At 42.6% G+C, this 23336-nt stretch overlaps 1 protein-coding gene across 5 annotated transcripts in view; it reads left to right on the plus strand.

Moving 5' to 3' along the window:
- The first annotated feature begins 766 nt into the window (after positions 1–766).
- Positions 767–23336, plus strand: part of arhgap17a (Rho GTPase activating protein 17a) — a 29989-nt gene continuing 7419 nt past the window's right edge. For 2 of the 5 annotated variants that reach the window (XM_035145072.2, XM_035145077.2), the window contains exons 1-15: positions 768–1360; positions 10196–10235; positions 15088–15192; positions 15414–15446; positions 15932–16008; positions 16645–16756; positions 17415–17491; positions 17598–17715; positions 18754–18822; positions 18999–19080; positions 19959–20086; positions 21771–21882; positions 22827–22908; positions 23034–23114; positions 23203–23316. In XM_035145072.2, coding sequence (XP_035000963.1) covers positions 1308–1360; positions 10196–10235; positions 15088–15192; positions 15414–15446; positions 15932–16008; positions 16645–16756; positions 17415–17491; positions 17598–17715; positions 18754–18822; positions 18999–19080; positions 19959–20086; positions 21771–21882; positions 22827–22908; positions 23034–23114; positions 23203–23316 — 1283 coding nt within the window. In that variant the 5' untranslated portion in view covers positions 768–1307. Of the gene's footprint in view, positions 1361–9319; positions 10060–10195; positions 10236–15087; positions 15193–15413; positions 15447–15931; positions 16009–16644; positions 16757–17414; positions 17492–17597; positions 17716–18753; positions 18823–18998; positions 19081–19958; positions 20087–21770; positions 21883–22826; positions 22909–23033; positions 23115–23202; positions 23317–23336 lie in introns of those variants that run through there. The other 3 variants (XM_035145076.2, XM_035145074.2, XM_035145073.2) reach the window with 3 other exon arrangements.

Raw genomic sequence — 23336 nt, forward strand, 5'->3', positions numbered from 1 at the left:
CATCCAAGTGTCCGCAAGCCCCGACATTCAAATTTGACTCGAAACAGCATCATTTACACCAAGTTCTTAGCCTTAATGTCCACGTTTGCACTTGGATCACAGCAGACGTTTAGACTAAAAACATGGTGTAAATGAAGCTACACCACAGGAGCAGTATGGAGGAATTTTACATTACATTACATTTAATTTAGCTGACGCTTTTATCCAAAGCGACTTACAATAAGTGCATCAACCATGAGGGTACAAACCCAGAACAACAAGAATCAAGAAAGTACAATTTCTTCAAAAAAGCAAAACTACAAAGTGCTATAAGTAAGTGCCATTTAAGTGCTACTAAATTTTATGTTTTTTTCTGTTGTTTTTTTTTACGTTTGAAGAATTGGTCAGCATTTACTTCAACTGTATTGGATTTGGCTGCAACACTGTTTACCCCTGATATTCCAAAAGTGTTTTTTGGACTCAAACACTTCACCCACCCCTCCATCGGAATAGTGGTGAGTAGATAATGAGTGACTTTTCATTATTGGGTGAACTATCCCTTTAATCTGCTCATGAACTGACTGCTCTTATCATAGGTTTTGATGGAAAACACTTTTTTTTTTACAAATGATGAGAGCAGTGATTTTAGTTTAAGTATTTTATTGCGGTTTTCAAACAGTTGTAAAGTCCGATTCCCTGCAGCACAGAGCTCCATGTGTCGGTGGGTTCCTCCGGGCAGTGTCCAGGGGGAGGTGGTGCTCCGTGGCGGACATGCAGCGGTGCTCTAACGCTATTTCCTGCCCCCTCCCTCCCCCTGTGTGCTGGCAGAGGCGGAGGTGAGTCGCCGCTGTTCGCTCGGCTCCCTGCTCCGCGCTGGGGAGACAGAAAAAGCGGCCGACGGGATTAAACGCAGCGTTAGCTCGCCGGCTAACGGTCAGCGCAGCAGCCGAGAAAGCGCCATGAGAAGCCGCCCGGAGGTGGTGAAAGTTACTCCGGGACTTTAGCGGCGTGGAAGAACGAGGTTCGCGGGGGTCATGCCGTCTCCACCAGCGGGGACTTTGAACTAGTGTTTCCACTTGTGTGGAGGAGGGGGGGGTGGGGGTTTAAGCTTAGCTCCAGTGGCTAGCGAGGCTGCTACGAACTATTTTTAATTGGCTCCGGGGCTGCTCCATGGCTCCCGCTGCTTTCTCCCTGTCATAGCGGCGGCGGCGAGGGAGGGAGGGGGGTAAAGTGAACACGGGGAAGAGGCGACCCACCCCGGGGAACTTCATGAGCCGGGCTTCGACGCGTTTCTTCGGGGAGAAGACGAGGCTGGCCACGGAGCGAAGATGAAGAAGCAGTTCAATCGGATGAAGCAGCTCGCGAATCAAACAGTTGGCAGGCGAGTATTTACGTTGTCCGCTGGTCAAACCCACTTCTCTCTGCGTGGTTCTTCACTACTCAGCATTTAATTCACAATATTCACAACATTCTCCCCTTTAACTTGTTTTCTTGCTGTTGAAGCTGTTTTTTAAAAGCAACAGTAACACCACACAACCCCAGCAGCAGACAGTGTTGACATGGGAAAGAGTCATTTGCTTTCTCAATATGACGTGACGCTGTTAGTATAGCTGGGGGGGGCAGTGTTAAATACTGTCTATCGGTGTGTGCAAGCCTCCCCGCTGCTGTCTCCCCCATAGACGGAACACACACCGGTCTAACCCCAACCAGATGTCCCCGTGTGAAGAATGAATCAGCTTAACACTGTCTGATGAAAACACCAGCCAGGAGTCCGATGATGGTGCAGTTGTCCAGACATTCTTGAACTGGATATACTGCGGATCAGTGGTTCCAAGTTTTCTCCCATCCCTACAAGTTTGTGGGCACCCCTCATTTATGTCCCTTGGAATAATTTGACATGGCCTATTTTTTTTTACTCTTCTAGTTATGTGAAAGACGACAACACAAAAAAAATCTGTATTCATGTAGCACTTTTCTACTCTTGATGACCACTAACACACACATTCATACAGTGCGTCATTGTGCAGCATCTCTATCACTCGCACACTGCCGACACAGACATCAGGGGACTGGAGTAAAAACTAACCGGAGACTAGAATCGAACCACCGTCCTTCTTGCAAGTGGACGACCCACTCTTCCTCCTGAGCCACGGTCGCGTCAAATGAGAAATGTCTTGGCAAGATATTAGATATTTTTCACCACGTCAACACAGAACACCCATTTATCATGATAATGTTACTGAATGAATCTGGAAGCTTTTCACGGACCCTCTGACAGTGTTGATGATTTACATTTCCCCCACAATATTCAACAAATCATGTTTTTTTTGTAGAGTCTTGTATAAATGCAGATGCAGAAGAGTTTAGGTTTTCAGATGTCCCAAATGTTGTCTATTAGAGCTATTGTTTAAGTTTCAAATGGGCATTTGTGCTTATTTCTTGGCATTTGGCACAAAAGGTAGAATTATTTCCCCTGAGAACAGCTCAAAGCACAGCTTGACAGAGTCACCCAGTTAGTCCATCAACAGGTAATAATTTCAGAGGACTATGAAGGTTTGAAAACTTATATCATCAGCTACTAAATGTATGACAATATGGGGCCCGGCCTTTGTTTCTGTGCAGCAGAGTGAAGTCATCCTATTTAGAGGAAAGATGAGGGCTAATATGGTGAAGCAGTGGATAAGTTGTTATATACTCTGGGATGCTGCAAGATTCACTTTCACTCTGTGGCGATAAAGTGGCAGAAACAGCTTCTCCATTAGTGAAACACTAGACGCCCCAGCTTCAACCAGACATAAAACTTAAAGCATAAAAAGTAGATTAATGTTTAAGTGATGGAAGTATCTGACTGCCTCCACTTAAAGCATCTCTCCCTCTGAACATGAAGCATTAAGCAGCGTCTGAGTTATGTGGAGATAACGGACATACTTCTCTACAATGAGGATGTGTTCTGCTGCGTTCATGCCTGTTATCTCCAGCCAATTTGCTGTTGTGCAAACATACGGTGTCCCTGTGTTACTGGATATTGAAAGTAGCCGTGGCTGCAGCCCCAGCCTTGTGAGGACAAGAGGCTGCGACACGTCAGAGGATGTTTTCATCATGGGAGGTCGGCTCTTGTGGTGTCTGGCATTGTGTGTGTTTGTGTTGGTTGTGAACATGTGGGAGTCAACATTGTTGGGCACCTAGGTGGACGGTGGGTGCACACAGGACTGGATGGTTCCAGATGACATCACAGACAGGCTGGGAACAATAATGTGTCATTTTCAAATAACCTCGGGTCTGCAGGGCTGCCTTAATAACATTTGAATCATAGTTCCAGTTTCCCAGCATGCTCCTCTTAAGGGGTGTCACGAGTGTGCTGGGAGAAAGCCTGCAATGGGTTGACAAGAAAGATTATCCACAACATTTTATGTACACGTGTTAAACATTGGTATAGCCTCGTGCTCGGAAGACGTTATTGAGCATGTGCAGGGCGACAATAGCAGCGCTGTCTTATGTAAATATATTATAATTCCCACATTTACATTGAAATATATATATATATATATATTTTTTATAGTGGTGCATTAACCGAGTATTATCTTAATTAAATTTGTTATTATTTTGTTTCTAACATGTCTAAACTAGTAAAAATGTCTTTCACACTTTGCCAAAGCCAAAAAATGACAATCAGATGTCTTGTATTAACATTTTAAGACATACTACAGCTGGTGCTCAGTGTCTTTGCTCGTTTCACACGATGCAGTTGTTATTTTCCCATCCGGCGCCCATTGTTGAAATAGCAAATGCCCTTGCACCTATATGAGCACCCATGGGCGTGTTGGTCTTCAAATTAGGCGTGGTCAGGCACTTTGTTGGCACATCGCTGTCTTCAGACTGCTGATTGCGCGATTTACCAACAAAAATGTGGTCTGAAGTCAGTGGCGGAGTATTTCAGTGTTGTTTTAAGGGCACATCATTAAAGTAAACATAGGCGGGTGCACCATGAACGTATACACTGTCTCTCCACGCCCCCTTCACCTCAAGGAGCATTGGTGGGATCCTGCTGTTGTGCAGACGGTTTGCTCCCAGCAATGACTGTGTAGATGGGTGACATGGCAGACCAAACATCTTAATCAGCCACTGGTGGTTGGCTGCTGGATGAGTTTTAAGCCCCTCCCCTAATTTGGGGGGTAAATCTTGTTTGAAATATGAATAATTGTTAATTAAATTAGTTTGTTGATCAACTATTTAATTGATCAACAAATTATTTATTATTTGCTGCCCTGTTTACTTAATGAACAGTGTTTTTTGTTGGTCAATCCAGACACAAGTATTTTGTATTTTATTGCGTCCTAATGCAAAAATATTCCTCTTTCATGCCCTGTATGTTGTCATAAAGGGACTACATGAAAAAAAACAACAATATAGCTCTGATATAATGTTCAGCCATTATAAATAACGTTTGTCCATTGAGCTTAATCACAAATATACATGTTTATAAGAAATGTTGGTCTGTGATAACTTTTAAAGAACAGTAACTGCCATCTCCCCATCATAGTGTTTATTGGATGGAAACATTAATCTACAAAGAGATTCTGCTGATAATATTGTTCCTATTGGCAGGAATCACGGCCAAGAGAAGCAGGGCAGCTGGAATACTCATAATTTCCTCACAGCACTGTACCAGCAGTAAATTATGACTGGAGAGAGTGTAATGCAGAAAACAGACATTTGTGTGTGTGCGCGCGCTGTAATTTCCTGCATGTTTGTATGCACGTGTGGGGTTAATCCCTCAAGCTCTCGTATACATGCCCTCCTGAATGAGTGACCGCTTGGATCAGAGCAAGCAAGCACACTCTGCTTTGTCCATTAAGGTTGTGCCTGCCTGCGTATCCACGTCTGCAAAAAGTTTGTTGTGCGAAAGGCCCTCTCCGCTGCCCCCTGGGTTCCTGCAATTGTATGAAGGTAGAACACTGTGTCCAGCAGGCGACCGCTCTGAGGAAATCTCTCCTTCTTCTTCTGCAAACAGGAAACTGCCTGTCACAGACGTGCTACTGCTTTCTAGAGAGTAAGAGAGAGGGAGAGCTGGGAAAATTGATGTAGGGGCAGAGTGTGAAACTGAGGTGCAAAGAAAAACAGCATGCGATTCATGCCAGGGAACATGGTTAGGATATTTATCTCTTTGTGGAAGATAATTTCCATGAGCTATCGGCTCCATAAATGCGTGTTTGATAGTGATAGTAACACCTTTTAAATGAGAAAATACAGGAATTCAGTTTTATAGACTATAACCACCAGCTGTATTAAGATAAGCTAAAACAACAATGCTCCACAGACACAGGGCAGAATTTGGCACCGCACAAGTGGTTTTTCTCAGTTTTTCTTGGGATATTGACATCACCTGTGACTGTTTAGATAAGTGTTTCAGTCACTGAGTCACATGATCAAGGAATGTGCACAGAAGCTGCTAATAAAGGACGGTTCAAAGGTAAAAGATACTGTAGAGTGAAGGAATGGGCCGTAAACCCGTGTGACCTAAGGCATGAAACTGAACCAGTAAAACAGTATAATCTGAGTCTATTTGGGGCACTGGAGCAGTAACTTGGCTCATTCTCTCTTCTACTAGCTTCACCAACAGCTTGTAGAAATCACTGTTGTTTGGTTGCAAACATTTCAAAAATATTTCAGTGCGACACTTTTGTCACAGTGCGGTGCTTTATAGTGGAGGGGAGAGTCCAGCTGCTAACATCAGAAAAATTATGTTTTTTTGAAATATGATATTATTCTTATTAATGAATGAATGAATACTTTTGTGTCATGGTTATGTTCCAGGTTAATTATTAGCTGTGAGTATTAACTTCCTGGTTGGAAAAAGAACAAAGTAAAATATGCAGCCTGGGCCTTTTCACCTCAAGTAACCAATTTCCTTTGGGCAACCCTAATATGTCACACCCCACATTTGTGTAATTGCTGCATTACTTTGAGTTTATCTGGGTCAGTAAGGTGGTTGTTAAGCAACACCAGCGTTACTTCAGTCAGTCAATGATGAGCTCATCACAACTGACTGACTCTCTAAACTACACGAGCCCTGTCCTGTAGCTCAGCAGTGTCAACAAAATCACAAATGGTTACAAATTCACCCCCTGCAATGCAAGTGTAGTAATGAAGTAACAGAGCACATGAGCTTTTCTCCTTTCTCACAGTTAATCATTTACTGGCATTATAAACAGCTGTATTATATAATCCTTTCTCATATTATATTATATTATATTATATACAACAACAATGGCGCTATTGGCTCGGCGTTATGCAATCTGATGCAGATCTATTGTACTTGGAAGTCATGGATTAATTTGAAAGGGAGTCGAGCTGAAAAGACACAAAGAACAAAATGTCACTGTTGAGGAGGATAGGTGACTCTGGGTGTTTCCCGTGCGTCTGACCAGGCCAGTGCCGCAGGGACAATGAGGCGCGTTGCGGTGCTGCTAGGGATAAACTAGTTCGGCGTGTTTGTTTAAGTAATTTCTGCTGGTATATAATTATGATTTGGGAAGACTGACAAATGTAAATAGACTTATTAGGCATGATTAAGTTTTAAAACAAAAGTGTCAAACATTGAGTAATGCTGGACTTAAAAGGAGCAGTGACCACACTTGAGCAAAAGAGATTAGTTGTTTAATCAATAAGCTGATAAGAAGGAAATTAACCTGCCACAATTTTGATAATTGACAAAATTATTTGAATCGGTTTTCAAGTAAATATGTTCAATATTTTTTGGCTCCAGCAATGAAAATGTTAAGATGCCATTTCTCTTTCTAACTATTTTCTAACATTTTATAGACAAAATGATCAATTCATTAATTAAAATTAACCATCATTTCAGCACTAAACAATGCTGAACGCTTAAATATTGCCTAATTACTTAAGAGTCACAATATTGGGATATAAATATCTGCCAGGAAGGAAGCAATCGTACAGGTTAGCATCAATCTATAAAAGTCTGTCTTGCCCAGGTCTAACGTTAACATAACAAGTCATATAATCAGCCACATAAGCGAGGTTGTATGGGCCGAGTCACTCAGTTATCCTCCCGGCTCTCTTTTATCTGGCTCCAGTATCCATTACTTTATGCCTTAAGCTGCCAACTGTTGCAGCGAGAGGAGGCCGACCCTCCCTCCTCCCCAGCCCCGCTGATTGTGTTGAGTGGCCTGTAACAGCCGCTCTTTTGTGCGTATGGCTGCAGTATTCGCTTACTGCCCCCCTTCCGCTTTGATAGTAGATCGTCATGGTTACCCTTCTGAACTAGTGGTCACGGCTGTGCGGGGAGGATCTCTCCTAGTTAAGAAATCACATGCGGCGAACAGTGACACACTTTCCTCCAACGGCTCCTGCTTCATTGAGGCTCGGTGGGGTTAGCTCTATTCACTCCTAGGTCAGCTGATGCAGGCAAAACAATTGTTGTTTTGTTGTTGTTTCTCCTCTGCGCAGCCTGTGCACAGCCTTTTTCTTTCTCCTCTGTGACACTGTGCTTGTTCGGGTTGGTTTGCACAAGTGTTGCTTTTATGGAGGCCAACAACCCTTAGTGTTCACATGCCCTCTGATCATGCACTTACTGCCAGGTTAGGGCTGTATTTGCAGATATCTCCCCTTCCAAGGTTTTCTTGCTCACATCAGCTGCAGCAAGCAGAGTCAATAAATAGAGCTGGATCCCCTGTCGAGCTTTTGTATTTGTACTCTTTGCATGTATACAGTTTAGTCTGGTTTCCTTTGCTGTTTTGAATAGATTCAGCTCATGAGAGGTCATTAAGTGGAGCAGATGTAAAGTGGTGGTGGGAAAAAATGTGAGTAAATGTTTTGGGGTTTTTTTGTGTCACACTGCAACATAAGCTGCATTAAGTATTACATCAGTTTTCTTGGCATATTCCTGTATGCATGTATCCTGTAGTATATTACAATCCCTCTGGACATTAGGTAAAGTTGCAAACCGAACTTGTGGGGGAGGTTAAGTCATATGTGCGCACACAAACTTAATGAGCAATGTGCACAGGCGGTGTGTGTGATCTCTAGGCCTGTTTTCATGAAAGTCTAATTGACGAACACACTGGTTAAGTTCACCTCTACAGGACCACATGAAGAGCTCTTCAGCTTGTAGACTTACACCAGAACATGGATTCCATACTGCAGCTTTATAATCACGTTGTGCATGTGTGTATCACAATGTGTGTGTGTGTGCCTCACTTTTGTTCATAGCTTCCAAGCTGGGAGCCTTGTCTGTAGGTTTCTGTGGCCTGTTGCATGTGTGACCTCACCATCTTGGCTGTGGCTCTCCTCCAGAGAAACTCTTTCCGTTCATCTCCAGCCTCTAGATTATTCTGGCTTGGCACTTTTAGGAGTCTCCGATCCCCCCACCCCCAAAATGTCTATTTGTATTTCTTTCCTTCTAACCCCCATACGATCATCGGCTGTCTGTCAGTCTCTGTTTCTCCCTGCTCCCTGCCTCTGTGTTTATAATTGAAAGCAGCTGTGACAAGGTTACTATAGTGCATAGAAAGCAGCTTTTGGAGGAGGGCCCAGCGAGTCACTGTCTACAGGTTCCTTCAGTTGAGATTTTACATTGGCTAGACACGCATCACAAGCAATATTACCATCATCATCCTCCTATTGGGTGTAACTAAAGAAAGTGTTTGACAAGTTTTAGTCACATGAAAGTGAAAACATGGAAAAATAGTGTGAACGAAGGCATAAATCCTCTGTACATATAAGGTTTCAGGCGCTGAAGTGTTGCAGGACTGTATCTGTAAGGGACTTGCTCACTTCAAGTTCATTTAACCAAATCTTAACCTCATATTTTTAGATGAATTTATAGTCATTTTGGCTTAAAGATAAAAGGCCTGTTAGACATTCATAAAGCCAAGAGGATCTCTGTAAATTCAGACATGACCTGCTGGAGAATTGGGTCTGGAGGTTACCTAGAGTTTACCTTTCACACATGCACAACGCAGCGAGAGGTGGATGCAGGAAGTATTTACTCCGCTGCAGAGCTCACCTGATCATGTTTACAGCACCCGACATCGTCGTCAGCTCTTATCACCACAAACTCGACATCTTGACATCTTTGTTGTTGTCTTCCACGTGTGCGTAACCGCTTTTTCACCAGGAGATATTTGTTTTCTCTTTGTTTTTCATTTTTGCGTCCCTTGATTTCAATGCATTTTTAAACCAAGAATCCTGTTTGAGATATTATTCTTTTAGCTAAGCTTTAAATGTCTCAATTTTTAGCTTTACAGCAGTCCAGGAAATAATTTTACCCAAAAAATGATTTAAAATTTTGGCACAATAGCACTGGTATCATATCAGTAATGCAAACGTTTCAGAGATTATGTTATGGATAGACAAACCAATAAAATATTTGAACTGTCTCTTACAACTAATTTGCATGAAAGTATTTGCATAACTTGATGGATTTGCGTCATAATATAACCTCTGTACCTGCTAAATCAACAAAGAGCACGTGTTTAAGTGTCTTTCTGCAAGTAAAGTACAACCCAGTCATTGCATCTTTGCTAAATGAGTCTATCTCTTAAGTCGGTGCACCCCAGCTGACTGCAGTCATTGACCTTCTGCCTGTAGTGTTGCCTACTCTTCCCTGTAGCCACAGAAGCCACCAACCTGTGATGGTGTTGATAAGCAGCAAGAGCTGAGTCTGTGTTTCCCAGCCTTCTCCCTTTAAGTGAATCTAATCTGTCTGACCTCCTCAAATCCAACTATTAATAGGCTCAGGCAGAGCAGGGCTGTGTGGCTACGCACGACATGGTGAGCCTGGCTAGCTACGGCTTAAGGAAATCAAAGCATGTTTATGCAGCAGAAACACGGCTCCTGTGTGACTCTGTCTCATTTAGCTGAATCTGTTTATTGTCCGATTTAGCTTCATGCAGACTGACTGCTGCTGTGGCCTGAAGAGAGTCATGTTTGGCCTTGGCCTCCAGCACTGGATACCAGCCTTGTTGTGCCATGGCAGCAAAACAAATAGACCCACCCTCTCCTCAAGCATTCCCACGGACACACAAGTCAATACCTGGCACTGTTAAAGAGTTAAATGTCAGTGTGGAAACCAGTCTTTCAGGAGCATTGGCAGATATTTTCACATTGACAGAGCATTAGTAATCTGCTTATCTTGTATTGTTGTGTGTCACTGCTAATCTGTATGCTCTCTGTTGTTTTTTCTCACCCACAGAGCGGAGAAAACAGAAGTCCTCAGTGATGACCTCCTACAGGTAACTCATAAACCTGACTGTAGAGCTGTGACCAGCCCTGATCACTGTTAAGCGTCTGTTTGGCAGTGGCTGCACTCTACATCCCTTTGCAGTCAAAACAGCTCATTTGACAGAGTTTGAAGTAGTCTGACATGGGCAAACTTTGGAAGAAAGAGGGACGTGCATGAAGCACAATTCAGTATTATAGTTTTTCATCCACAGTGCACAAATGCAGGTAGTAAATAGAAGGTGCTTGTGCCCATGCCTGTGCAGAATTAAATGAACCAACTCATGTGGCTTTACACAGAAGAACCTGGAGAACATCCAGGATCAGTATTTGTGAGTCTGGTTGGATCTGTTCATGATTGTGTAATCACGGTACAAAGATTTTGAATTCAATTCCAGTAACAGCTCTGGTTTCAGTCATTTCTACAAAGTAGAATGCAAAAAAAAGTATGTTTTAAATCATGTTTAATTTTTTAAGATGCATATTCCAACTGGTGTTATTAAGTTTTCACATTTATGCAGGCACTGATCCTCTTTGGTGCATGGCTTCAGTTAATTTACTCTCACATGCTGGCATCATATATCATTGAGGGCTCATGTTTTCTTTCTCACTTGACATTTCCAGACAATTCAGGCCATTTCACTTATTAGTCCCCACCCCTTGGCTTGTTGGTGTATTAATCATCGAGGAGCCTTGATGCAGTTGGAATGAAAAGCTTGTAAAATGTCACTCTTCATTTCACACTGAGAGTTACATGTCTTCCCTCAATAATAATCTGCAGCTTCAGACGTATAATTAACAGCCATCTTGGTTAGTGATTCATACATTCATGGTGATTCAGTCCATATTTGGCTCTGAAGCTTTCTCTTCTTCGAACCTGTTCTTCTTTCCCTTGAAACTAATCTTTAAGTCTACATGATCTTGTCTTTAATATTATAGTGTGACTGGTCAGGGTTGGACACAGAAAACAAAAACAATGAGGACATGCAGAATTTAGTTTTGGTTTCATATTGACTTGAACATTTAATGGTCTGATTGAAGCTTGAAGAGCTGCCGGACCATATGCTGACAAAGTACAATAGAACCCAACAGATTTATCTATATCAGTGTTTATGTTTGCTGATATGCACTGATATGAAAACTTTAAGATTATTGGTATCAGAAATGTTTCTCTTCCTAATATGGAAATCCGCACCTCCCCTAAAAAACATATCAGTCTGACTCTACCAACCAAGCAGCAGCTGATGTCACTGTTTATTTCTCCCTCTCTGGTTGAAGATTGCTATAGAGTGAATTCACCTGGAGTGGCACTTGTGTTGTAAACTCTCAGGTCTGCTGCTGACACGCTGTGGAGAAGCTCTATGTGTGAAAGCTGCTGGTGCAAGTATTTCCCCAGCGGAAATATGTCAGGCGCAGACAGCAGGTGGGGTTGAGACGAAACGCTGGCTGCTCAGCAAAGACATTCCTGTCACGATTGTCTTTGCGTGTGAATGCGAGGGATCATCGGTGTTCAAACAAACTCAGCTGGCTTAACGTCACCCGCCGAAAACACCCTCTATTCTTCTTATTCCTGTCCCCACCTTCTTTTGTAGCCAGTGCATAAAACACATGTGAGTGACAGCTAGAACACACACTGGTGTTAAATTTAGAGCCAGCATGAGTTGGTGTAACACAAGTGCCCAAGCAGACAGCAGTGACTAACCTCTCGGGGTGATTTTTCAGTGAAGAGAGGATGTTATATTCTGTCTGACAGTTGACTTTCACTGTTCCTCAAAGACGCGATTGTTTTCGGCCCCTGTCTGGAAATCGTCCGTCATGACTCTGTGAGCTCTCTCACTTCACAGGGACACTGCTGTCTGATAAAGGAAAAGGGAGTGAGCGATCACTTGACCCCTTCATTCCAGAGATGGCTGTGTCACTTAAGACAGAAAAGCTATTTTCATCCCTTAATTATTGAGAAGCCCATCTTTGAATATTTTATAAACTTTGATGCTAAAATTTTTTTAATTCAATGCATTCACTTTCAATTAGCCTCCAACTTCCTATTTCTTCTGTAGCAGTTAAAGTTGTGGTTGGATGAGCCTGGGAAAGCTAGCAAGAGCAGGCTACACTTTGAAAAAATGCAACTGATACATCCCACCCCCTTCCCATCTGCCCTCTCGTCGAAGCTTCACCCCTATGAACGCGCTTTGCCTGACAACTGCTCGAAGCTGGCATGTTTTCATGATTCACTCGCTAACTTCTGGCTATTGTCTCTGCGTCAGCGGTGTATGCCTTGGCTTGTGAAGAATGGTCATCCGCAGTGAGAGTATGGCCAGGGTACACGCAGGCAGGCACTTCCTGCGAGGGCCACATGCACCAGCTTTTCCTTTTTAGACAACTTTATTTATTGATGGCTATTGGTCAGATTACACTCTGGACAGGGCCAACATATACAGACATCCATTCACGCTCACATTCACACCTTCAGTCAATTTAGAATCTCGCATCAACCTTATCCTCAATCTGCATGTCTTTGGACTGACCAACACCTCTTTGTGACCAGTGAGTTATAAATTTTGTTCCCTCACCCTTGATTCTGTCATGTTCACGACGCCAATGCGCTACTCAGCATTCTTGTGCCAGCTGTCCTATCCTTGCCTCTCCTCTACATAGCAGCCACAGAAATACTCCGCTGTAATAGTTGAGGACATTTTACAAGGTAGCAACCAGGCGCTTTAAACACTAATGTGCTATATTCCTAATGGAAACAAAGAATATTTTGTTCATTGATGGCTCACTAAAATAACTTGCCCCTTACTGCGTCATGTGCTGTTATTTCTGTTCATTCTGGACTTGTCCAGACATGTTAACATCCTTTCTCTTAGGAACCAGTAAACAAACACTGGGGCACAGACACACCTTCTCTGTCTTTATTCCACTTCTGTCCTACTTAGCACTGGGGTTCCCTGCTCTATGACGCGTCATGGGATTGACCAGCTGTTGACCTCATCACATAGCGAGTGGAAAACCACACCCATCTTTTGGTTCTGCTCAGGTTCTTCCACTCCTCCGTGTATTTTATTTTTTTAGTGCAACGCATTGTGTATCCAAGCCAAATTAGTTACAATGAAAGGAAGAACACTGCAGTTTCCCTGGTGCCATGCAACCAAAACACTTCCAATACACCCACACAGGAAGTACGTCCCTGTTAGAGTGCAAGGAGGGGAATCCCTGCTTGTTTTGTGCCTGGTACTCACTGGACTGAGTCTAAGCAGTTTTCACAGGCCTATAGCCTGTGTAAGCAGAGTGTGTGCGTTTCTTTTTTTGGTAAGTTTGTATTTAACCCAGCTGTTTTTGGAATGCCGGGGGCCACCATGGGTCAGGAATGACGTAAGAGCGCGAGAACAGTGGGAGGGAAAACAGAGGCGGATATCTGCTCTGGAATTCCTGAGTTCCGACTCCTTTCTGTTTTTGGAACACAATTGTCTGGTATTCGGTTGATCCTCCCTCTGTATTTTTCTGACTCCGTTCCTGCCCGCTTTGCCCTCCAGACCTCAGTGTACCCATTTGTTTTTGCACCCTTGTTTGTCCCAGCTCCTGCGTACATGTTTGTGTCTTTGAGACACTTCCAGGCTCGTGATTTAGTTTGTCAGATCACATTTTTCTATTTTCAAAAAAGCACAAGACACACCTGTTCTGTTACATGCAGCCCACTGCTGATTTTCCCACGAGACTAAACCAGTTCTTAACATCATTGGGCTCCAGACTACTAAGTAGACGAACAGTAACTTGCAATCATCAGCTCTTTTCATAGGTTGGTGACAGTCAGCCTAATGTTTACACTGACTGTCAGGCACCTGGCATGACTAGGACAGTGAATAGTCATCCTGCAAAGCTTCAGTTGGCCTCTGTCCTTAAGCCAGAATAGCTGCGCCCCCCATCAATGACAGTATTATATGTTGTCACCCGTAAAGCACAGAGTGGATCTGTGTAGTCCGGCTAGCGGACAGGAGAAAGCCTGTGTAATCAAGAAGGCCTTTTTTAAGACCAAAGAGCCTGTCGCTCTCTGTCACAACCCAGTGGCTGTTGCTATAGAGACACTTCCGATGAGTCATCTGTTTGAAAGATAACAAATCAGCATTGTTCTGAAGGGACAAGCCTTATCAATCATGTTTATACTTTGACCCGTGATGCCTCCAAGGCAGCTGAAAATCAAATCTCAAGGGTGTAGTTTCACTGTTGTAGGATGGAGACAAGTTAATGGTGTTGATGAGATTACAGACACAGTGTGTAAGATTTGGGATCTGTTAACAGAACTTGAATATAATATTCAGAGCTATGTTTTCACCATGTTTTCATTAGCATAGAACAGGGATGTCCAACTCAATGTAGTTCATGGGCCACATACAGACTATTTTGATCTGAAGACAGCTTGACTAGTAAATCCAACCGTCTTTATCTGTACCGCTTATCCTTTTTTTGAGGGGGAGCTGGAGTCAATCTCGACTAGCAAAGCTATGACCTAATAACCTCTAACACTTCCAAAGGCCTGTCGATTGTTGGGGCGCACAATTTCTGCAGTCTTCACCACGTCTTCACAAACTCCCCCTCAGAGTATGGCTTTTAATTTGATGTTTCTTTGTTGGCAGTAATTTAGCTAGCCTTCACAGCTCCATCTCTGAACTCTCTGTTAAGACCAAACAGAGGCTATTCTTACCAACCTACAATTCAGTTACCCTGTTCTTGTTTATCCTTACAAGTTACTGTGTTTTTCACATTTCTTCAACCAAATGCAACTTAGAAAGATTTCAATCTAAATGGGGGATGACTTGAGTTCTGACATTCAGAAGATATTTATGCTCTCACATCTTTGGTTATGTGCAGATCGAACGGCGCATGGAGTTGGTGCGGGTGGTGTCCCACAACACGCACAAGAGGATGGTGTCGTGTCTACAGGGACACATCGGTGCAGACGCAGAGAAGAGACATGTAAGACATAAAATCATTTTCCAATAAAACATTTTTATTGCTGCAGGTTATGAGCTGTTGTGGATGTGATGTGTAATAACAAAATCTTTTAACACCACCCTCCACATGAATTTTGAGTTTTCACTGTTTACAGTAAAAATGACGACAAAGTATCCACAGTAGGCCCTCAGTGATTTCTTTTTTGTGTTTTCTACCCCACATCAATCAAAAATGCACTACAGTCCGTACCACGCCTCTATACAGGAAATGGTCAGGTAAAGGACTGATTACTTATTCCACTCTCTGGTCCTCGGCACCACTCGCTCCATTTCCCATTCAGACATCTGTCATCTTTATTCACAATGCATGACACTTTTTCCTTTGGGGTTTTCTGGTATAAAAAACAGGATGTTGAAGAGTCATAAATGTTTTTGCACAAATATAAACTGTCTAATTTTAAAAGGGAAAAAAAAAAAAAGTGTGAGTGCTGTCATTTGATAGATGTCTTCCTTCCCTAGTTTGCACCTTAAGTACCATTTAACATCCGTATTTTCCTCCTTTTGCTCTGAAAGCTCTCTTCCTCTTCCTGACTCTGTGAATTTACTGTTGTGCTCCTCAATGGAATGTCCTTGGTGGGTTTTCCATTGCACACTGAAGTTACTGTATAGAAATGGGTAGCTTTGTGTCTATGTCTCAATTTAAGTCTTATCTCTGGCTTCCTCTATCCCTCTGCCACACACGTACACACACACACACACAGAAAAAGCTTCCTCTGACAGCTCTGTCCCAAGCGATGGTGGAAGGTGGAAACCAACTGGGAGAAGACTCCTTGATAGGGTGAGTAGGTGATTGATTGACGTACAGCACATCCAGTTCCTTGTCCATGGCAACTGTTGCTAAAAGGAGCAGATGCACCCCAGAGAGTGTGAATTTCAAGGCCGAGTATTCAGGCCGTGCAATCTGCCCAGTTTTGTTTTGAGTTGACGGGACTTTCAGCAGTTCCCTTTAGTGATGGTCAAATCATTCATTGTGACAGAGAGGCAGTTTCTAGTTGAGGTTCTAGAAATTGACACGGCAGACATGTGTCTGTCTGGAAGTTAAGAGGAAGAGAAAGTAAGTCAGTCTGTCTGCTGTCATACTGTATGGTTTTATTTTAAGGCTCAGAGGTTTTATTGCTTGAAAAACCTAAGCCTAAATCTCATCACTATGTGCTCCTGGACGTGCGCAGCAAGAAATGATAAGATTACAGTGACTTGGTTTTGCTTTCAGTTATTGATTGAGAACAGAGATAGAACTAGTGGCCCAGACTGAGCTCCTTCTGTGTTGTAAAGATGAGGTGACGTGTCATTGCACTGTTTCCAGAGAACCTCACATCCTAACCTCATAGTGCTGATACGATAATGAGGCATGAATATGAGTATGTTGTGATTTTAACACTCTTCTCTCTCTTTGTTCGGGTGTGTGCATTAACAGGAAGATGATGGAAGTGTGCGGGGAGGCAGAGAATCGTCTGGCATCAGAATTGATGCAACACGAGCTGCAGATAGAGAAGGACGTTCTGGATCCACTCAGCCAGCTAGCAGAGGTCAGGAAACCTCACTTCTTGTGGACACAACCACAGCGGAACACAAGTTTAAATATTTAATAACACATTTACAGCTTGTTTGCTTGTTTAAATAGCCGTTACATCCGTTTTCTCTGCTTTGTTTGGTCTAAATCGTACTAAAAGAGATGAGTTGGGTCTCTTTCGGGTATTAACCGCCCACTTGCAGAAGAAATGGAGATTTGGGCAAAAGTCACATGTTTCCCATATTGGTTAGATTTAGTAACATGAGCCCGTGAGGTAGGAGAAGTAAAAGTCAAAACAAAACTAACTCATTCCGTCGCAATATTAGCTTAACACAATAACTTAAAGACTACGAAGTTTCCCGAAACATTACACAACTGCTGGCTTATAGACATTGATTTCTTTGTACCAAAAAACTGTTTTGTTTGGAAAGAGCCAGGAACGAGATTCACAGGTATGCTGTGATTGATGTGATTCTTTTGTGCCATTTTAGTATAAATTACATTGTTGTCACCTGCTAAACAAACCAAAATAAATTTGATATTTATGATTTAACTGGCTAATCAGCAGAAAAATCTTAGTCACTCAGGAAGAGAAAAAACATTGTTTGCCAGGTCTTTATCACCCAAATTACTTTTTAGGCCTGCTCAACATGTTTCGGGTCTAATTTTCTTAGGTGGACATCCCCAACATCCTGAAGCAGAGGAAACAGCTGGCCAAGTTAGTGCTGGACTACGATTCTGCCAGAGCAAGGTCCGTCTCATCACCTCTTACCTTTTAACACAAGTCCACATAATTTCACATTGTGGTTCTGTCACATAGAAATAGTCTCAATTTTCCTTTGTCTCTCCAACTTCAGATGGTTGCAGGCAACCAAGTCAATAATCTCAGGAACAAATACACAAGCACTGACGACCAAGGCTGACCTACTCAAGGAGGAGGTGGATGAGGCCATGAACAAAGTGGAGCTTTGCAAGGTAACAAGCATGTAGATGATTCATACGTCTTTATAGTCGCGTTTATCAAGTTCAAAGCCGGCCATATGTATTTGATCCTGAATGAATGGGAAGGCTAAAGGTCATTTATGGTCTTGGGGCACTGAGTAACAGAAATCCTGGTTAGAACATTAAACCAGTAAGAAAATCATCACCTCATTTGCTTGACAGTCCAAGACCCTCTGGCTCTCAGCTTGCTGACGCACACAAATGACTGAAAATGCCCCGTCAGCTCCGTGCATGTGTGTTTGCATCTGTTCAGTTGAGTCACTTGTGACTTTTTGTATTGGCTGCGTGATGTGTCAGGGTTTTCTGTCCAGGAAGCGCAGAGCCTTGTGTTTCCTTTCCCCCCATTCTCCCTCCCAGTCTCACTGAGGCCTGCCAGGAGCCTGGAGGATTTATGACTCACGTGGTGCTTAGCTGACCACTGATGTCCGTCCGTGTGCCACCTAAAACAATCCATTCTCTTGATGGATGACACTGCGGAGTGGAGATGGAGATCATTGATTTATTAATGACAGTTAATGCAGCAATACTGCTCTTTCCCTTTCTTGGCTTGGATTTTTATGCACTGCTGTAACCAATATTAGAGAGTAAAATGTTCTGGTACAGATCTATTGGCCTATGTAACAATGTGTATGTGTGTTTACACATTTGAAAAATTGCCAATGACTCGTATTGTTTTCAAAACCTTAAAGACGAATAAATGTAATTTACAGTGTATCTATAATACGCTATTATAAATATAGAAAAAAATAAGACGAAACAAATACAACCAAATATAGTGATATAACTTGTATTAAAAAAATAATGATGAAGGCACATCTTTTCTGCTTTGTTTATTCTGTAAATACAAGTTTTCATATCTGTAAACATAAACACAGATACCGACATGTCTGTAAAAGGCTCTTATTGGCTGATACTGTCGGCCATCTGATATATTGGTCCTGCTCTAATATAAATAACGTTTTGTTATCATTCAGTGCTCCTCCTGTTTAACTTCCCGTATTTCCTCCACAGGATCAACTTGCTGCCGACATGTACAGTTTTTTCTCAAAGGAAGGCGACTATGCCTGTTACTTTGTAATGGTAAGCTCAGCGTGTCAGCAAGTCCAACATGTGTTTGCATGAGTTCCTGTGGGAATATTCACAGCTGCAGAGTAACCGGGGGGGGGGGTTGAACACAGACTTTTATTTACTTTGCTGTCATGTACTTCACTGCTTGTCTGATTCTACTGACTCTCTATCTCTCTCTGTTTCTGTAGCTCTTAGAAGCTCAAGCTGATTACCACAGAAAGTCTCTCACTCTTCTGGAGAGCGTCTTGCCCACCATCCAGGCTCAACAAGGTATACTACACGTAAACAAGCCTTTTCACTCACACCCAGTAAACACGAAACAGAGCAGCGGTGTTATAGAACAATCACACACAAGAGTGTGTGCGGCTCGTAGTACTCTTTTATATGTGTTCTGGAGAATGTGTGTGTTTTTCTTTGGTGCCTCTGTTGCGTGTTGTCCCTTTCAAACAAACCTTTTCCTGATGGACAGAAGTTTGTGTTTCTTATTCACTTCAAGAAATGAACCAGCTACTGCACCATTCAGTTACATCACTCTGGTCTGTTTTTCCAAAATTTGGAACTACACTTACCCCATTTAAGGTAGAAGGCCATCACTGAGGCGCCGATATTAAAGAACACTCCTGTGTTTTCCAAAAATAATCTATTTTCCACTTTACCCACATAATGTCTCCCATTTAAGCTCTCCCTGTTTTTTGTCTTTACCCTCTTAAGCTGTTAAAGGAGGTTGTTGTTTCCTGCACTAAACACATGTATCTAAACCACACAAGCCTGGTCTCCCAGCATGTGGTGATGACTCACGAAGTACACACACACACACACCACACACACCTGGGTTTGGCTGCTCCCCCAACCCATTGCCATTTCAGTCTTCTGCCTCCCCATTCTCTCACATTAGCTCACACACGCACATAAATAGAGAAGGAAGGTCGAACAGTCACTCCTGCTGGCTGGGAGCATGTGGTTATTATTATTTATTTATTGGGGGGGGGAGGTTAGCAACTGGCCCTGGGGAGAGTTGTTGACCCAGAAATCTGCCATAGAGACCAGCAACAGACTGGTTCGCACTGAGTCCTGTGCAACATGAATAAAGTTACAGTATCTAGTCTCACTGCCTCCCTCTCATTATTTATCTTCTCTCTGGTGATCAGACTCGTGGACAGAGAAGCCTGCGTTTGGCACGGGGCTGGATGAACACCTGAAGAGATCTGGAAGGGAGATCGCTCTGCCATTAGAGGCCTGCGTCATGATGCTTCTGGAGACTGGCATGAAGGAAGAGGTGAGGAGGTTAAGATAGAGACAGAGGGAGAGATCAGACAGAGACTCGTATAGACATTTCCTCTTTGTTTGATCAATAAGAAGTGTAGGTGGCAAGCTGGGAGTGGGGAGTATGGATCACCCTCTCCTAATGTACATTGGCCGTGCTATCTACTTGATTTGTTCATGCTGCACGTGCCTGTAATTGGAGAAAACGGTTAAATGGGTTCAAGTTAGGACACACACAAAAAAAGGATGCCTGTCAGGTTCGGGTGGGCCTGGCTACCTTTCGCTTTGTGGCCCGAGCTGCACTTTAGTCTCCAACAAGACACTGTCATAAGAAATGAGAAGAATTGAGTGTCATGTGGGGCAGCAAGACCTCTAAGAGGTGACTCTCAGGCTCAAGAGTAACTCAACTGACAAAATATCATCTGAAATGAGAAGTTCCTCCTATGGTCTTGTGGACTTCTCTTCAATCATCAAGCCCATTGTTAGCAGCCACTGTTTGTTATAAATGTTATGTCAACGCAAAACAATGTCAGCAACCACCTGATTGAAAAAAAGTGTTTAAATAGCTCAATCACACTCTGATTGTGCTATTCTATCTTAAGAACTAGATATTTCCCTTAGTAAGCGATGGAGACCAAAACAGAGCTACAGGACTGAAAATTGTCCTTGAGTCACAACTACCGATTTTTTTTTAATGTGAATTTTAAAAAGGCAGTTGTTTGCCAGCATGTTGTATAGCATGTCATCTTTAAATGGTGATAGTATGTCAGGGCTGTCAGCTTGTTTTTGACTTTTTCTACCTGCTAATTGCCAAAAGACGATAAATTCAACTTCAAATAATAGTGACCAGCAACAGTCAGTACTGATTCAGAGGTAACTAAACATCGTACTCCAAGTTAATTCCCTCTACAGTATTTTATACCATGGATTATGATTTTGTTTGTTCATCTTAATTGCTCTTATGTTCTCCTTGTGTTACCATGTGTGAATTAAAGGAGCTGTCGCAGCTCATTAACATTCACACGAAGCTGTGGCTGCGATTAGCGGCTCTACTGGACATTAACGACAGCGAGCTTTAAATCGTTTGCACGTATAAACATCTTAAGGCTTGAGGAGATTGGCGCACAGACAAACTGTAAACAGGGGAAACTCTGTAAAGTTGTTCCAGAGACACTGTCGCCCTGATGATTTATGAAATGCGATGTCCCTTTCCCGAAAACAAATTTAGAATACAATAGAATCCACTTTTCCCCCGTCCATAAATCAGAGCGTTTCGTATGTGTACGTGTTTGTGCAAAAAATTTTAAGAAAAAAAAAAGAAGTAGAGAGAGTGCAAGGGTTAACTGCAAAGGGCGTTATTTGTGGCCCTATTCATTCCCTGGTGAGCCCAGTGTGTGTCATTGTGGTGTGAAGACGGCCTTTGTTTATGTGTCAAAGTAAAGAGCTTGCTGTGCTGTGAGTGGAGGGTGTATTTGTTTGCCTGCTTTAAGGCTTCATTATGTGCAGCTGGCTGGGGGAGTGTATGTAGTGGATTTATATACACACTATGTATAATTGACTGTTCAGAAAGTGTGTGTGTTTGAGTGAAAGCAAAGGGCGGTGCGTGCACATTAAATGCCTGCAAGTATCGCTGCTGTTGTTCGTTTGCTAGCAAAGTTACTGTGGGTTATTTATCTTTTTGTGTGTGTGTGTGTCAGGGTCTATTCAGAATCGCAGCAGGAGCGTCCAAGCTAAAGAAGCTAAAGGCGGCACTGGACTGTTCCACTTCACAACTGGAGGAGTTCTACTCCGACCCCCACGCTGTTGCTGGTACGTCCGAAAAAACCAAGGCTATTTTTGAATTACTGTATTTTTTTTGGTATAAAACTTCTAAACAGTTGGTATTTGTGTCTTCTTGACTTCTCTGTGACATCCTCCAAGGCTGGGCTCAGACTACCGGAGTTTTAAAGACCGAAACGATTTCAAAAATCAGGTTCCATCACAAACATAAAGAGAAACGTCACAGATATTCTCTATAATCTTCTTAAACACACCCACACTGCAAGATTAGAAAATATTATAGGATATTAAAATGATTGCTCCAGAGGCAGCGACGCACCACTTCACGTCTTATATGTTATGTGTTCATGGGGAAGCAGATGTTTAAAAAAAAGAATGTGGAGTGAAGCGTCAAGTGGCTCTAATATTAATTAACAAAAGCAAAAAAGGAGTCTGGTTCAGAAAATGGTCAGAGAGACCCGGGCAACACAGATGACCTATTTTTCAGGTGAGATTTTCTCTGTCAGTTATATGTGTCAACAGTGGCACGCTAGCTGACAATAGCCCCAGAATCTTAATTGTTGCTTTGCAGCACAGCTGCTCTGATGTCTTTCTCTCCCCCATTGCCTCTGTAATACTGTTAATACAATACTTCTATTAATATTAATTATATGAACTATTATTAATAGTACAATAATGTACTATTAATATTGTAATCATCCTGATTTTAAATCCTAAATATTGAACATGTTTGATAATTATCGGGGCGGTACTTATGTTTCTCTGGGCAGTTTGGGAGGTTTAAGAAAGGCTCCGTAAGCCCTCAGAACACCAGATACCTGGGCTGAACATCTGTACTGACCAAGAGTCTCTGGGGCCTGAATCGGGTTTAAATCGGCCCGAAACTTCATGAAGTCTCAGCCCAGTTTAAATGATGTGTTATGTTCTGAAAAGTGGATTCAAAACTGAAAGTACAAATGGACATTTTGTTTCAGGAGCACTGAAGTCCTACCTGAGGGAGCTCCCAGAACCTCTGATGAACTACCAGCTTTATGATGAATGGATCCAGGCATCCAGGCAAGCATCACAACATTATCACTGGAAATAAGACAAATCACTGTACTGCAATTAGGAATGTATATTTGGACCAAGTACTATATGTCCCTGCTTTCAATCGTACGTTTTGTTTTCTATATATCTAGTGTGACGGACCCAGACAAGAGGCTCCAGGCACTCTGGGTTGTATGTGATAAGCTACCAAAGAACAACAAATCCAACCTGAGGTTCGTTGTTTTATTGTTATACAAGTCATGACAGTAATGCTTTAGTTTTCCTGTGGTATGACATGTTTACATCTGTGCTCCCATGCAGGTATCTGGTCAAGTTTTTAGCCAAACTGGCTCAGGACAGCGAGACGAACAAAATGACGGCGAGCAACATCGCTATTGTCCTGGGACCCAATCTGCTCTGGGCCAAAACTGAGGGGTGAGAGGGGATTGAGAGGG

This window comes from Hippoglossus stenolepis, chromosome 21 (assembly GCF_022539355.2).
Source record: "Hippoglossus stenolepis isolate QCI-W04-F060 chromosome 21, HSTE1.2, whole genome shotgun sequence".
NCBI classification, from domain to species: Eukaryota; Metazoa; Chordata; class Actinopteri; order Pleuronectiformes; family Pleuronectidae; genus Hippoglossus; species Hippoglossus stenolepis.